This window comes from Carettochelys insculpta, chromosome 7, assembly GCF_033958435.1.
Source record: "Carettochelys insculpta isolate YL-2023 chromosome 7, ASM3395843v1, whole genome shotgun sequence".
Lineage (NCBI taxonomy): Eukaryota > Metazoa > Chordata > Testudines > Carettochelyidae > Carettochelys > Carettochelys insculpta.
Window position 1 is genome coordinate 29,875,191 of NC_134143.1, and position 16,783 is coordinate 29,891,973.

Genomic DNA, 16,783 nt, shown 5'->3' on the forward strand with positions numbered 1-16,783 from the left:
GGTGTTTTCTACATAGCACATACCAGATGGAATGAAAATGCTTTATGCATTTCACCAGAACCTGATGGCTCCTTTCCAATAGAGTTCATACAGTTATATGTGGTTTTGTTTCTACCTGCCTTTTAGCAGAACAGCTAACTGAAGGAACTTCCATAGTGGTGTAGGGTTCCTCTGACGAGAAACGAGGTGCTTGAACACACACCAGTGTACCATGTAAGCTGAGCACTTGGGCTGCTACCCAGGGGAGATTCAAATACCATCCAGCTGATTAGCAGAGTGCCCACACCACCCACAGCTGTCAGCATGTATTTCCACTGGTGGTGCACATTTGCATATGCCTCTGTGCACATAACAAAATTTATTCTGACAAGGATGGAAAAAAATTAGAGGCAAAACTGACACACCCACTCCTATACAAGTGGGGCAAAAATGACTGAAGATACTGTATACTCTTCATCCCAAGGTTCACCCTGTATTTAATTGATAGGTAGAACAGTTATACTTTTGGAAAGGTGGAACAGAGCCTCAGTTATTTCTTTTTTCTCTAAAGCAATAAAAACTCCCAGCTTGTTAACCCATGCTCCCAACTCTGAGGAGCTGTGGGTCAGAGGGAGTAGTGGCTACCTAAATAAGCTAAGGAATAATATGGCATTTGTGCAGAACTCAGGGACCTTTAGCAATTCACAACCTCCAGTGCACACTTCTATACACAGCTGACACTAGTCCCACTACTGTGCAAGATCTTCCCTAACCCTGAAGGAAGTAGGAGACAGAGTGGAAGTCATCACAGTTCTGAATAGCAGCCGCATCTTTTTCTAGTGAATTTTCTTTAGCACTACCTTAAAATTTACTAACGATGCATGCCATAGAGACTAGTTACTCACTAATAGTACTCTCCTACCAGTGCTTATGGGGTCCTAAAAGCAAACTGGAGATTTCGCAAGATTGGAGAAAAGCAATCTCCATGCCAAGTAGGTTCTATTTCTCTTCTCCAGTTTGTGCACTTGCTTCTCTCCACGGAAGGGAAGCTTTAGACTTTTTGGTCTCAAGGTCATATCAGATACAGAAATTGTATGGAGGGTGAGGTAGAGGAGACTGGGGGAGACTGTGGAATCAGTGACTTTTGTGACTTCTATTGAAGACTCATAGCCTTGGAACAATCCAATAGAAGAAAGTAATAGAGGTATGAAAAATCATATTATTAACTGACAAAATTCTACTGTGTGTTGATTTAAGACTTCTACAGAAATACCTCAAACTGTATTATTAAATTCTGGTGTGTTTCAAGTGAGTTCTGTAGAACATGGTTGACTTCATACCTATTCAGTTCTGTAAGAGTTCAAATCTAGTGTTTTGGTTTCAGACCATCATAATCTTTGAATAAGCAAAATACTAACATTTTGCTTTTTATAAATCTTATTTGTGGAACCAGTTTTTTTCCCCCTGGAAATAATCATCAACAGCAGTTAGCAGGAACTTTCCAAAACAGAACTTCCCTATCTCTGGCTTCACTTTTCATTTTACTTTCCCATATAGATCATTCATATGTTCTCTTATAATAACTAGTTTATTGAGTTGTTGAATTTGTTTGTCAGTCTGTCTCTTGTCTTGGGTTGTTCCTGTTAGGTGAGTGGGTTACCAACTCCAGACCTGATGTGGCTTCTGAATGGCAAACCTGTATTACCAGATAGCGCTCACAAGATGCTAGTCAGAGAGACTGGTGTTCACTCTTTGCTTATTGATCCTCTCACACAAAATGATGCTGGAACGTATACTTGCATTGCAACCAACAAAACAGGACAAAATTCGTTCAGCCTGGAGCTCAGTGTTGTAGGTAAGACTTATTTAGAGGTTGTAATAAAATGTTATATATGGTATAATATTATAATCGCTTGTATGCATTGCTTTTTACATATTGAGTTTGTCTCCTCACACACCAGTATATTTCAAAAACAACTCCACTGAAGTCAGTGGAGTTACATCAGTGTAAACAGATGTACGGAAGAATATTAAATTCAGTGCTTCCTTCATAGAGCTGTTCCAGTTGTTCCTTCTGGGTTGTATTGATTCTATACAATATCTGTGTGGAAACCCCTGCCTGTTTATCCATAATTCTTTTCTTTTTCAGACCTCTGCTGTCGTACACTACTGTTTTTGATCCCTCCCCTTAGCAACGACATGGCCTTGGTTTTTAAAATACTGTTTCCTCCCTACCACATAAATACAGTTTTATTAGTTTAAAATAGTTAAATGGAAAAACATGGAATGCTACTCATTTTATTTAATAAACCTGATGAAACCTGAGCGGCCATGGGAAAAGCGCTGTTGAAAATCGGGTGTCTATTTCCTGCACTAGTACTATGTTAGGACACCATACATACATTCATCAATAGAAAAAATCAATTCTGCTTGTGAGGTTTTTTTAGTACATTCCCTTAAGGATCTTGGATCTTAAACAGGTTGACAATCTTCATTAGAAAATTAAATCACAACTTGTTAAGATACTATATCAATCATTTTATATTGTTTGTTTCACATAGTTCCATGCAAAACAAAGTCGCTGATGTGTACTAATTTTTCCTCCTCTTTTCCAGCAAAGGAAGTCAAAAAAGCCCCAATGTTCCTGGAGAAGTTACAGAATTGTGGTGTGCCTGAAGGGCACCCAGTCAGACTAGAAGGCAGAGTGGTTGGAATGCCACCACCAGTATTCTACTGGAAGAAAGACAATGAAACCATCCCTGCAAACAGAGAAAGGATGAGGTATTGTAAAGCCATTCATACAGTTACTATCCCCTTCAGACTGCGCTGACTGTTGGCACAAAAGTTTTGTTGTCAGAGCAGATTTTGTCTTCTCTCTAGATGAAATTCATGTTGTACACTTAAAGTCTGAGGAAGCTGGCTTCCACATGAAGGATAAAGGAATTGAAGTCCCTCCCCTAATTTGAAATCAGGGTGCAGAAGTGCAGCACAGCTCCCCACACCCCACAGCCACTGCTCCAGACATGGACTAGTACAGTAAAGTTCCCACATTCGCAAACTTCAGGTTCGTGAATTTAATTATTCGTGAGCTCAGAGCTCCAGGGCAGGGAGTGCCAGTTGCTGCCGCTTCCCAGGACTCTGGGGCCTGGAGCACAGGACACTGCTGCTTCCCTGCAGCCCCAGGCAGTGAACACTGGCAGCTGCTGCTTCCCCGGGGCCCTGGGTGGGAGCGCCAGCAGCCACCCACTCTCCAGGGCCCCGGGCAGGGAGTGCTGGCAGCTGGGGCTCCATGTGGGGAGTGCTGGTGGCTGCAGCTTCTCCATATTCGTGAAATTCACAACACCAAACCCTCGCAAATGTTCAGATCCTACTGTATAGCAGAGATAGCATCTTTGGGCCAGTTGCGTTAAGTATGTTATTTATACCATATCTTGTTATCACAGATTCTACTGCCCCTTTCTGTATTCACCCCAACTCAGTTCTGCTACATGGGACTAGTTGTGAAATGCTTTTATGCCTTTCTGGCAATATATAATCCATTCCCAGTTCTTCCTCACCTCCTATGTGCCTGCTATTCAGTGCATCCTACCAATATAGGGATCAAGGCTTCACTTCCATGACCTTTCCAGTTTAACAATATAATTTTGTGTTTAAAAATTAGTTTCTCTTTTATAGTTATGTTAGCTTTGCTTTTAAAACAACCTTCAAAATGATCAGCTGCCTGAGCTGTGAGTAAAGTGCTCCTGGGATCCACCATTGGCATGAATGGTCATTTAGTCTTTCAAACTGCCTTTTTACTGGTAGATGCGGAAATTATAACTTATGCTGAACTTCTATTAAGAGGATTTTTAAGCTACATCTCATTCTCAGATAAGACAAATACTTGATTTACTTTTAAGACTATGGGCATTTATTATACAAATACGTAATACACAAACAAGCTACAGCTCAGTTTACATAGGGACTAAAATGTAATACAGTACATTGTAGACATAAATAATAAATAAGAAAGTCTAACTTATGATCATCAGTGACATAATAAATTAGTTAAACAGAATAGAGAAGTTATTGGTGGAAAACCTTACAGGACCTGTCTAATTGCTCACCCAGATATCAACCTAGGAACGTACTATATAGTGTATTATAGTCATTAATTTATCCAGTCTAGTTTTAAATGTTCCAGGGGTAGTGATTTCCACCTCTTCCCTTCATACACAAGTCCACAGCCTAAGCAATCTTCCTTTTAGGAAGGTTTTATTTATTTCATCCCACTCCTTGAAGTTATATACACACTCAGTCCCTTTCACTCTAAATCTTTTCAATTTATTTTCCCCAAATGATGGCTGGCTAGTACACAGAGAACACCAGAATCTGCAACTAAATACGAGAGGCAAAGAAGCAGAAATTGGCCACACAGATTTGATCTCTCCCAGAACTCAGAGAGGCTACTGTAGGTCCTGCCATAGAAGGGATTAGCAGAGGAGGATCTTGCAATCAGTAAGCATGGTCTCCATGTTTGAGAGCACAAATGCCTTGACCCCAAAGTGGCATCTATCTACACTTGAACCTTTCTTGCAGTTTTATCATGCTCTGTATAGGAATATTCCTTCCTTAATACAGGGACAAACAACTAGCCTTCAGCATTCTTAAGCTTCCATCTTTGTGGCCTAGTAATGCTGCTCCAGAGTTTGACCTTTGGCATTTAACACCTTCCACATAGTCACAGCCAATTCTGTCCCCTCTTAGTTACTGCTAAGAAAAATTAACTTTAAAATCTTTCCTTATGGGGAAATCACTCCACCCTTCTATATGACATTGCTCCCATTTTGCATTTCTTCCAAATAGTTAGTATCTTTAATATTATTAAGATTCCTAACAAAGATCTCGTCCGTGCTGAAGGACAGAATAATTATTTTCCAGTTCCTTCAAATGAAAACTCTGCTTCCCAAAACTGCACATTTTTTGTCAAAAAATTCTAAAATCATTCATTTCCCCAAGATTTGTAGATTTTAAAATAGTATTCAGTATTCATACAGTGACAAGCAGGTCTGCAGTAAGTATCTGATTTTAAAGTGAGCATAATAGTGGCTGTGTCAGACACTAAATCCACTGTCAATTATCTCAGCATCAGTCAATAGGCTTGTGTTTGTAACAATGCTGCATTTGACGTTTTGTGTTTTTGTGAGCAATTGCAGCTAATTTTCTGTCAAACAAGATCAGTTTTTCCAGCATTAACTTTTTAGTACTAATGGGCCCAATACCTGAATATTAAGTTGACTATTTTTAGTGCCCTGACGTTCAGATCCAAAGTTCTAGTTTTGCATATGAAAGATAGGAACTGGCCGCAAAATTTGAGCCCAAGACCTGGTACAGATTGCAATCCATACTTCTAAAACTCTAGAGTGTTTGGAATTCAGCTTTGTGGCTCAAACACATCACTGATTTCCAGCTGAAAAAATAAAATCAGCTATAAAATATTTCCTTGGCTTTGTTTAGCTTAGAAATTAATTATATTTTATTATTTCTTTGCCAGGATTCCTATTCCTATATAAATCTGTTGATCAATGTAATGGTTGAATTAGACTCAACTACTAGTTAAACACGGAGTCATTGGCTTCCTTCTGGCTATTCTGCTAAGTCGGGATGGGCAACGTACAGCCCATGGGCCAGATTCAGCCCACTGGCCGCCTCAGGCACACAGCAGCTAGCTGGTGCTTTAAGCAGTTTCCTGATCCTGGTAGCTCTCTGTTCTGGATGCCAATATGCAGGGGAAGGCTTCATGCACTGCTCCTACCCCCTTGCAAAATATATCAGGTTTACAACTTCGAGTCATTAGGAGCTCAGAGATTTTGTTGGGAAGGGCAAGAGCAACCCAAGAAGCCTTCCCTTTCCCCTCTGGTGTCTGGAATAAAGTCACATGGAGCAGGCAGCAGTTTTGAATGGTCTGGGGCTGCAGCAGACAGAGAACCTGTCTCAGGGTAGCTGGCTGGGAGCCACCCAGATAAGTCTCCTGGGCTACGTCTACACGTGCCCCAAACTTTGAAATGGCCACGCAAATGGCCGTTTCGAAGTTTACTAATGAAGCGCTGAAATGCATATTCAGCGCTTCATTAGCATGCGGGCGGCAGCGGCGCTTCGAAATTGACACACCTTGCCGCCGCGCGGCGCATCGAGACGGGGCTCCTTTTCAAAAGGACCCCGCCTACTTCGAAGTCCCCTTATGGGGGATAAGGGGACTTCGAAGTAGGCGGGGTCCTTTCGAAAAGGAGCCCCGTCTGGACGCGCCGCGCGGCTGCAAGGCGCATCAATTTCGAAGCGCCGCTGCCGCCCGCATGCTAATGAAGCGCTGAATATGCATTTCAGCGCTTCATTAGTAAACTTCGAAACGGCCATTTGCGTGGCCATTTCGAAGTTTGGGGCACATGTAGACATGGCCCTGGCCAGCACCTGCTTCTGGCACCCAAGCCCTTCCCTTTCCGCTAACTCTCTTCCCCTGCCACCACTCCTGCTCCCCTACTATATATAACTCTAACTCTCCGCCCCTCCTCCTGCACCCATAACTCCTCCCATACCCTGCACCTTAATGTCCTGCTGCAGGTCACAACATCCACCCCCAGGTCACAACCCAAAGCCCTGCACCCCAGTCACCTGCCCTGGGTCACAACCCACACCTGCCTTAGGTCATAACCCAAACTCCTGCGCTCCCTCGGGCATCCCAAACCCCTGCCTCAGATCACAGCCACCTTATTCACCCAAAATACCTCCTACACTCCACGTGATCTCCTGCAACCCAATCCCTTACCCCAAGAACCCTTCTGAACCCAGCATCCATCCCAGACGCCGCCCCTCCTCTATTAATATCATAGAAAAGTGCAGCCCTTGACCACTTTCCAAACTCTTGGTGTGGACCCCACATCAAAAATTATTGCCCAGCCTGTGCTAAATAGTTAACAGAATGGAGCGCTACCCTGGCTTGCCTCACTTGCAATCACTTTGGGTGATATTCATAACAGCCATAGGAAATCTGAATATTCATCCAGTCTGTGTTGTGGAGCAAGGCTGTGGTGTGCCCCAACACAGCCCAAGGCCAAAATGTGGTACTGTTCTAGGAGCCGGCTGCTACTTCAGCTTGTCATAAATCCAACTCCAATTTTTCAGTGACACCTTCAGTGTCAAAATGCATGAACCCACATGCACATACAGTGTTGGTCCTTCTCCCTGGCTCATCCCTCTATTGCCAGCAAGCTTATCTTCTGTGCTGGCCTGCATGAAGCCAGAAGACCCTTTCTGCAACAGGAAGAGGGTATGCATATTAATGCTAAACAGCTGCCCAGTCCCTGGTATGTCAGCATAATCCATTTGGATAAATTAAGTGGCATACTTGGACAATGATTAATGTTACCCTTTAGGAATAATACTGTTTATAAGGGAGCTGACCAGAGAATGGAATTTCTGTCACTAGGGAAATTCAGAATGTTTAAGATTTTGTTTCATTCTGAATCAGAAAAAAACTGCAAACCTCAAACTTTTCTGAGAAACAGAATATTCCCATTTTGGAATATACTAGTATCATCGGTGCCTATCTCTGCTGCTGTTGCTGGAGGAAGGGAAACTCAGGCTCATAATAGCAGAGGATAGCAGGGGGAGGAGGGAAACCCCCAGGGTGACAATGTAGAGCAGCTTGGAGACCAAGCTCATCCCATGCCACGATATCTCACCTTGTGAACTGATGAGGATCTGGAAAGGTGGGACAGCTGGCAGATAACCAGGCAGGTTTCCACTGGAATTTTGTTGAAATCAGTAATTCACCTGGAACATTTCAGTTTTGATAAAACTGCATTTTCCAATTTTGCTGCCATTTCATATAGAGATACGCACATCATAGAACTGGAAGGGACCTCAGGACGTCATTGAGTCCAGTCCCCTGCCCTCTTGGCAGGACCATATATTGCACCTCCAGTTTCTGCACTGGAAAAAGAAACTTTTACAATTTTTAAATGGGTCTGCACAGGCATAACTGATTGGAACTTACTAACAATTCTCTTGCTGATGCATAGGAAGCAACAGAATCCAGCTCACTCTTTTTCTTAGTTGGGATGACTCCACAGGGCTGAGAGGAGTAAACACATATTTGAATCACTAAAGTAAACAGATCAAATTCCAGGATCATGCAAGAAGCAGAAGTGTTGAGCATCAAGTTTTTGCTTTTACAGAAGCCCTCACAGTAAAGCTGGACATTTATGATTTAGTATATAACCTAAGTGATGTTAGAACCCAAACAGATGGTGCACATTTGAAATATACTACTTGTACACTTCTTTTTCCAGTATGCATCAAGACACAACAGGATACGTCTGCCTTTTGATTCAACCCGCCAAGAAAGCAGATGCTGGTTGGTACACTCTATCTGCAAAAAATGAAGCTGGTATTGTTTCATGCACTGCTAGACTTGATATATATGGTAGGTGTCCAATTATTGACTATTAAGTTAAATAAATTAAAATGCATGTGGTTTGGGTCTTACTGTGTTTTGGTACTTAATGTAGTTTGGAGAAGAGACTTGTCTTGGTATATTTTTGTACAGTGCCTAGTTACAATGGTTTCAACGTTTTCTCTTGGGGCCCATAATACAAATAAATAACATTAAACAATTCCTCCTGAGGAAGGAAAATTGTGCAACAACTCTTGCACCAGAATAAATGGAGAGACTCAATCTAAACCACAGCTTGTACCCTAATAAGCCATGTTTTATTTTTCAAGTAATTTATTTGTAATGTACAGTAAACTCTTCCATATCTGGCCACCTCAGGACCTGGAGCTTGCCAGATATTCCAGTATGCTCTGGGCAGGCACCACACAGGGATCCACTCTGGGCAGCTCGCACATGGCTGTGCCACGAGCTGCTCTGGGTAGGGCACCACACAGAGCCCTCTGGACAGGGCACCTTGCTGCGCAGAGTGCCGTTCTGGGTGGCTTGTACATGCCTAGCTGCAAGCCGACTGGGACAGGAGCAACATGCTGGGCGGGAAGCTTCTCTGGGTGGTGGCACTGTGCTGAACAACTTAAACAATCAAATCGATCTGTCCTATGTTGAAGCCAGTGACTTAATGCTAAAAGTAACAGAGAGAAAGCCGTGCTAGTCTATATACTATCAAAACAAAAAAGCAGTCAAGTAGCACATTAAAGACTAACAAAATAATTTATTAGGTGAGCTTTCACGGGACAGAAGCAGGAACAAAAACTCCCACAAAAGCTCCCCTAATAAATTATTTTGTTAGCCTTTAAAGTGCTACTTGACTGCTTTTTTGTTTTAGTGCTAAAAGGTTTCTTTAGTCTTTACTCCAGCCTATACACAGGAATTTCTAGGGGAAGTGCTTTTATTTTGTAAATATAGGCCACAATTTTTAAAGGCGTTCAAAACAGTCATGCATAAGAAAAGCTAATGAAAAATATGAGTAGAAACAGTGATTGGGAAAATTATTTTCTTATAACATACTAAAACTTTATATCGTAATAAAGGTTTTATAGAAATTACCTTCTGGGACCGTGCTGCAATATTTTAAATGAAAAACAATATTCCAAAAATTTGGCCCCTCCCTCTTCTGTTGCTAGCGGCCAAGCACATGTTGGGAAATGAAGTCCCTTCCCTGCTTCCAGGTCAGCTTTCTAGGCAGGAAGCTGGCAAACAAACTAAAGCTCCCATGGTGCCTTGGGTTCCCCCCTCATGCTCTGCAGCTACCCCTGCACAGAATATGGGACTGGTAACCAGCCCGTATGCAGCATGGAGGAAGGAAGAGAAACTGGACATTGAGGGGTATGTTTGCACCCTTCTCACACCCACTTATATGGGCCTGTTATTAGTCCAGTATTCTGTGCTTTTCCTGCATGTCTTTATGTTATAAATTCATCAATTTGTCTAATTAGAAAAGAAAATCTTGAATGTAAGATTAGGTGCAAATTCTGGTCTTTCAGGATTTTGTTCTGGTCACTATTAGTCTTTTCTATAATTAGGTGGCTGAGCATCTAACTGGATTTATCAACAACTTTGAGTTGTTGGCAGGAGCGAATGAACTTACAACCTTTGGGGCTAAATACTCTGTGCAGATGTAGCCTGCAGGGCCTGATGGGAGAATGCAAGACACCCTGAGAGCTTTAGTTCCTTGGCCAGCTAGCTCTCAGCCAAAGCTGTAGAGTACAGACTTCACTCTCCTTTGCCAGTGACTCTGGGGTTACATAATTTCCCCTGTCGAGGAGTGCATTCTGAGCTTCTGAAACCTTCCAGTAGTTCATTCCAGACAAGACCCCACTTGCAATGCCAATGAACCCAGGTTGTGAGGAGGAAATGAACCTGTAACCTTATGGGCTAAAGCCAGGTGCTCTACTGCATACACTGAAAGCTAGATGGCTCTCAACCAAAGCTCCAGAGCAGATACTTCACTCTCCCTTGTCGGTGGTCTCAGTACTGTGGAGTTACGTATGCTTCCACAATAGTATATAGAGCAACATTCACACTTCATCTGGTGTAGAACACTTTCTGAAACGACAGGTTGAACCTCTTTGGTCTGGCAACATTCATGGCCCAGCATGATTTCAGTTAGCTAGATGTCCCCTTATCGTGGATGTGACCAAGTTTCCCATGGTCCTAGAAAGTTTGCTTACATCCACCCATCTTGACTCTCAGTGTTTTGAGCTCTTATTTAGCTCTAATTTACCCCTAAATGTTATATAAGAGACCAGTAAGCAGTGGAAGTGTTGGTAATGTGCTAGACCATATTGACATCCCATGGTACAGCAAATTTTATCATTCAGCACCAGTCAGGTCCCGATGGTGCTGGACTAGAGAGGTTCAAGATGTATGATATTTAGGAGCTATGAACCCCTAGACAAAAGTGAACGCCTAGTATAATATGTGTATCTGCCATTATGCGTATCTGGCAATGTGTTAAAAATGCCAGAATGTCTAAGGTGTGTAATAAGATAGATAGCTCATACATGCTTCCTAGATCTCTGCAGCACAAACTGAGAATTTTCAGTTTTTTCAATCTACACTTTGAAAGAGATTACTAGATTGCCTTGAAAAAAGAAAATAGGCAAGCTGCCAGAGTCATAGAGTCAGTCCAGATCCTTGTCAGTTTCTGCCACAAAGTGGCTTTATGGAGAATTGCATTTTATACTTTATTAATGCTTGATGATAGACACAGGGAGCCAGAGAGAGTGACATACTTAAAAAAGCTTATATATCGAATCCTTCCCAAAGTCTGAAGGAGATACAAATAGCTCACACTTAGGCCATGTCTACACTAGCAAGTTTTTTCAAAAGAAGGGACCCTTCCAAAATATCCAGCAGTATCTACACACAAAAGGCATTCCTTCAAAAGTAATTTTGAAAGAACCTGGTGCCCCTTTCAAAAGCGCTCTTCCACTCCCGTTTCAGGAAGAGCACCTTCTTTCAAAAGACACTTTCAAAAGAAAGCGTATAGACGCTCTGCAGCCCACTCTTTCAAAAGAGCAGTACTCCATGGTGCTGGCCAGCTAGCATATGGAGATGCCCTGGCCAGCCCTACCAGAGCTCTATGCTGCGTTTAAAGTCCCAGGGACCCAGAAACCCTGTGGCAGGAAGCTGAGAACGTGCTAGCAGCAACACAGATGGGAGCCTGTAACAGCATGCCATCCAGCCATCTCAACAGCCACCCGAGACACCTGAACACCCCATGGCCAGCAGCCCTGCGCCCTCCAGGGGCCCACGACTGAGCCGCTGATGGGCTCGCAGGAGCCCAGACAGGCACCGAAAAAAGGGCCTCATCTTGATAGGAGTCAGAGCTGTGGTAACTCCTTGGCTTATTGGGGGACAAGGAGGTCCTGCTGCAGACTACTGGCAGGCACCAGAATGCTGCGGCATTCAGCTTCATCTCTGCTGGCCTCACTCCCCTGGCCCTGCACCCCAGATCACATAAGGTCCAAAGTAAAGGAACTCAGGCAGGCATACTGCAAGGCCAGGGATACAGCCAGCTGCCCCCACGACGAGGAGCTGGCCCTCGTAGGTGAAGGAGGCAGATCTTCAGGGCAAAGGAGACAGTTCCCCAGTAGCGATGCTTGACACCACGGGGCCTGAGTCAGAGCCTGAGCCAGAGCAGGAGGACCATCAAGTTGGCCACCCCCATGAGCTGAAGCAGGAGCTGGAGCCCATCAGTGATGACAATTCCAGTGATGGGACACTCATCATCACCATCCCATCTGGGTCCTTGAGCCAGGCATCCTCCACCTGGGCATCCATGGAATTCCTCAAGAGACCCTCAGGTAGGTACTGGGAGTTTTGGGGGCACCTGCTTGCACCACAGCCGGCAGCGGGCCAACCACACAACTGCTGGCCCCAATCTGGACATACCCCGGATGGCCGCATCCACTGGGCCACAGAGAGGGCCACGTGCAGTGCTCAGCACTCATTCCTGTGGACAGCACATGAGCTGCATCCCCGGGGAGGGAGTCGGGGGGGGGGGGGGTGGACTGCACCCAGTATGTGTCCAACCCATGCAGGGACCCCTCAGTGCCCAGAATCTCCCAGAGCCCTGGGCCATCAGACAGGGGAGGGGGCTTGTCATATGGGGTGAAGGGCACAGCCCTCCTGGCTGGGCCACAGGACTCATGGGTTGTCTCTCTCTCTCCACTTCTGTTTCCACAGCTCCACCATCCAAGAGCTAGACAAGCCCTGTCCAAGGCCAGGGATAGCCTCCAAGGGTGCCCGGGTGGGTCCACAGCAGGGGCAACACCACTGCCACCGCAAGGAGGAGGCTGCTGCCACCCACAGAGCCACCTGGCAGGAGCAAAACACCATCCTGCAGGAGTGGCTGGCAATGGAGCAGCAGGCGTGGGGTGAGGTGGTGGTTACCCTTCGTGCCCTCACCTGGGCCATGACTGCCTACCTGCCCCAGTCTTGCACTCCATTGCCAGCCTCTTCCGCAGCTCCTCTCACAGCCCCTGCCCTCGCTGCTCTACTCCAACCCAACCTCCCCCACCCCAGCCACCCAGCTGGAATTCGGCTACTGAATCGTGGCCAGTGTGACCCACACTGAGCCAGCTGACCTCTGCAGCCCCACAGAGGCCACTTCACCCCTTCCACGCCCCATAGTCCTGGCCCTGTACCAGCCCCCACAGGAACCCTGGATGGTACGGGCTCCCACAGCTGGCATGGTTTACAGCCCCCCACCCCCACAGATGAGTGAGGTCCACCACCCCCAACACAGGACTCCTCTCTAAGTTTAGGGCCCCCCACCCTCCAACCCAGGACCCTACAATGTACATAGTCCCCCTCGCAGTTCCACCCTGTATAGAGTTCCATGTATATTTTACCACTGTAAAACATCTCTAGTGTTTAGTTTAATGGTTTATTTTTCACCACCCCCATGTAATTGGTGGGGGAACACTGAGGGGTGGGTGGGTGGGGGGGCCATGGTGGAGGGAGCCTGGGAGTGGGTCATTTTTGCATCTGAGCAAAGGCCTCACTGACCTGCAACCCATCCCAGTGCACTGGGCAATACAGGGCATTTGCAGGCTGCTCAGGGCCAGGCCTGGACTCTGCAGCCACCACTGCATGAAGAGCTCATGCTTTCTCTCCACAATATTGTTGAGAGCACAGCATACCCCAACAACAATGGGCACATTGTGGAGGCTGACGTCCAGTTACATCAGGAGGCACCTAAAGCGTCCCTTCAGGTGCCTGAATGCCCACTCAACAGGGTTGTGGGCCTGGTTCAGGAAGGCATTAAAAAACTCCTGGCTGGGATCCATGTGGGCAGTATAGGGGTGCATGAGCTGTGGATGCAGGGGTATGTGACATCAGCCACCATACGGGGGGCATAGTCATGTCCCTGACCCGGAGCTCCCGAGGGAAGGAGGGGAGGGAATGTAGGTTCCCTCTTCCATCCTGTGCCCAAGACAACAGTTCCAGAAGACCCAGGCATCATCAGCTCAACCTGACCAGCCTACACACACATCCATGAAGCATCCTTTGGCATCAATGAGGATCTGGAGTACCACAGAGTGGTACCCCTTCCAGTTGATAAAATGCCCTGTGCTGTGGTCCAGGGCCCAGATGGCAATGTGGGTCCTGTCCAGTGTGCTGAAATGGTTGGGGAACCCCAGCTCGGAGTACCCCATGATGGTGGCATCAAGGTTCCTGATGTGCACGACCCTCTGCAGGAGGATGGTGTTAATCACTCTGATGACCTGCATAGGATGGAGGGCATACACACTCATGAGTGTGTGGCAGGGTGCTCCATTCCCCCCTGCCCCATCCTCTGCCCCCATGCCCATCCCCTCCAGGGCCTCTCTCCCCCACTCCCTTGCCCAGGAGTTCCCTCCTCCCCCATATTGAGTGTGTGACCCAAGCATGCCTTACCTCCATGAGGATGGCCCCAACAGTAGCCTTGCCTACCATGAACTGTTGCCCAACTGGTCGGTGGCTATCTGGGGTGGCCAGCTTCCATATCATGATGGTGAATCACTTCTTTGCGGGAGGCACAGGCCACATGCAGGTGTCGTGGTGCTGGACGGCTGGGGCCAACCAGTAGCACAGTTCCAGAAACATCCACTTGGTCATGCGGAAGTTCTGGAGTCAGCGGTTTTCATCCCAGTACACCCTGATGAGCCAGTCCCTCCACACGGTGCTGGTGGGATAGCTCCACCGGCATCAGATTGCCCAGGGGAGGGAGAACAGATGTTGCCCCATGGGGGTGGCCTGCAGGAAGGTGGCCAGGTGGCTGGTCCCCCCAGAGGCTCTGGAGGACAGCAAGGAGTACTGTGGCCAGCAGGCGGACCACAATCTTGAGAATTTTCCTGTCGGGGGGCTGATGGTGATCCATGGGGGTCTCTGCAATGGCTCCACTCCTGTCCACAGCACAGCAAACCCTGTGCACGACTGGCAGCCTCAGAGTGTGCAGGGCAAGGGTGCTGGGGAGGAGCTCTTTAAGAGAGTGGATGGCTGTGGCCCCCAGAAGTGCTTGTCAGCCATGCAACCCTGTCTGTGGCATTTCCTGCTCTGTTCTTTCAAAAGAGCACCTGGAGCTGTGTGCACGCTCTCTTTTGAAAGAGAGGATTGAAGTCTTGGTCCACTCTTTGTGTGTAGATGCACTCTTTTGAAAGGCTATATTCTGGAAGATACCTTCCAGAAGATTGCCTTTAGAAAGAACGCTGTAGTGTAGACATAGCCCTAAAAAGTGTAAACCACTAGAACAGAAAGGAACTGGTTAGGTAGTCCAGTAAGAGAAATAATGTAATAAAATTTAAATTGAGTATAGATTGAGTGCCATTTAGAACTAAGCTAGAATGAATAGAGATGGGAACAGTCCTGCAGATGGATCTAGTAGTTAATAGTTCTTTTTCAGCTCCAATGTTTCTGATTCAGTAAGTCCCAGTTTTTAAAGAAAATATGTATAGTCTACAGAAGAGAGGGAACCTGTTGGAGATTGGTAGAAAGAAAAGGCAGTTTATCTAAATCAGTCTGAACCTTAAAGAAGGCTAGACTTAAAGTTCAGTGCAGAAAAGGGATAAAGTACTCTACTCTTGTGCAATAAAACTCACACACAGTACTGCTCAGCCAGCTACTACAATACTATAGCCTAAGTACGTACTGTGTTCCTACTTATCTCAGAAAGCATCCCTGTTCTATAACTCTGCCCCTATTCCTGTAAACCTTTTTATTGATTCTACTATTCTTTTATTTACAAAACCTCTTCTATAGTGGATCAAACATCTCTCCAGTAATTAGCTCCTTTATTTTTCAAATCTACCAGAATTGATAACCTCTGCCAATTTTCTGCTATGCCCTAAATAATGATGTTTGAATACGAAGCGTGTGATTATGAAGGCTTAAGACATTAAATCTGTCAGATATGGAACTGACTAGCTGCCAAAATGTAAAAAGATGGATCCATTTTTAAAGGACTTTTTTTTTTCAAAATGTTTATCAAATCTGCAAACCAACCCCTGAATTTGTGTATCCAACTAGCAAAAAAATGAAAAAACAAATGTGGGTAGAAATCTGTCATATTCATGTGCAAAAGTCGATGTTTTGTACACAAAAGTAGAATCTCATTTAGATATTGAAAGTGTAAAGTGGCTTGAGAACTGTGTTGTTGTAGATCAGTTAAATATTCTCTTATCCTGCAACAACTGTAATCCGGCATTATTTTAGTTAGCCAGACATACACTTATGGGAGTGGCCAAGTTTCCTGTAGTACCATAAAGTTTGTTTACAGCCTGCTCTGTAGGCTGCTCTGTAGGCTGTTTACCAGTCCTGGCTCTAGTGTTCTGTGTTGTTATTTAGCTGTAATTTACCCTTAAATGTATTCTAAGAGCCCAGTAAGCAGTGGAAGTGTTGGTAATATGGTATTCGATATTAACGTTCTGTGGTCTGGCAAATTCTCTTGTGCAGCAACAGTCAGGTCCCAAGGGTGTTGGATGACAGTGGTTCAATTTGTATTATTAACTTCAAAAAAGGTTCAATGTTACTTTTAAATGTGCAAGTACAGATGTATTTGTATGTTAATACCACTGAATCTAACTATTCTTAGCAACTGGATTTATAATTACATAAAACAATATATTTTCTTTTATTTTGCTTAAGGGTCTGATGATAAATTGATAGTTTATTCATAATCACAGTCACCAAAAGCATAGGTGTGTAACAACCAAAGACAAACAAACAAAAACACACAACCCTCACTCACATTTAACTCAGTGGTTCGGGTTCCCCACCACCCCAGCAGAGTGAGCCAGCGCTCGCGCGCTAGCCACATGAAAAGGTGAG

General features: G+C 45.2%; 1 protein-coding gene across 6 annotated transcripts in view; it reads left to right on the plus strand.

The window, feature by feature from the left end:
• Window positions 1-16,783, plus strand: part of MYPN (myopalladin) — a 179,174-nt gene that overhangs the window by 153,276 nt on the left and 9,115 nt on the right. For all 6 annotated transcript variants that reach the window (XM_075000208.1, XM_075000212.1, XM_075000213.1 and 3 more), the window contains 3 exons: window positions 1,627-1,834; window positions 2,595-2,760; window positions 8,307-8,440. In XM_075000208.1, the coding sequence (XP_074856309.1) occupies window positions 1,627-1,834; window positions 2,595-2,760; window positions 8,307-8,440 (508 nt within the window). The remainder of the gene's footprint in view (window positions 1-1,626; window positions 1,835-2,594; window positions 2,761-8,306; window positions 8,441-16,783) is intronic.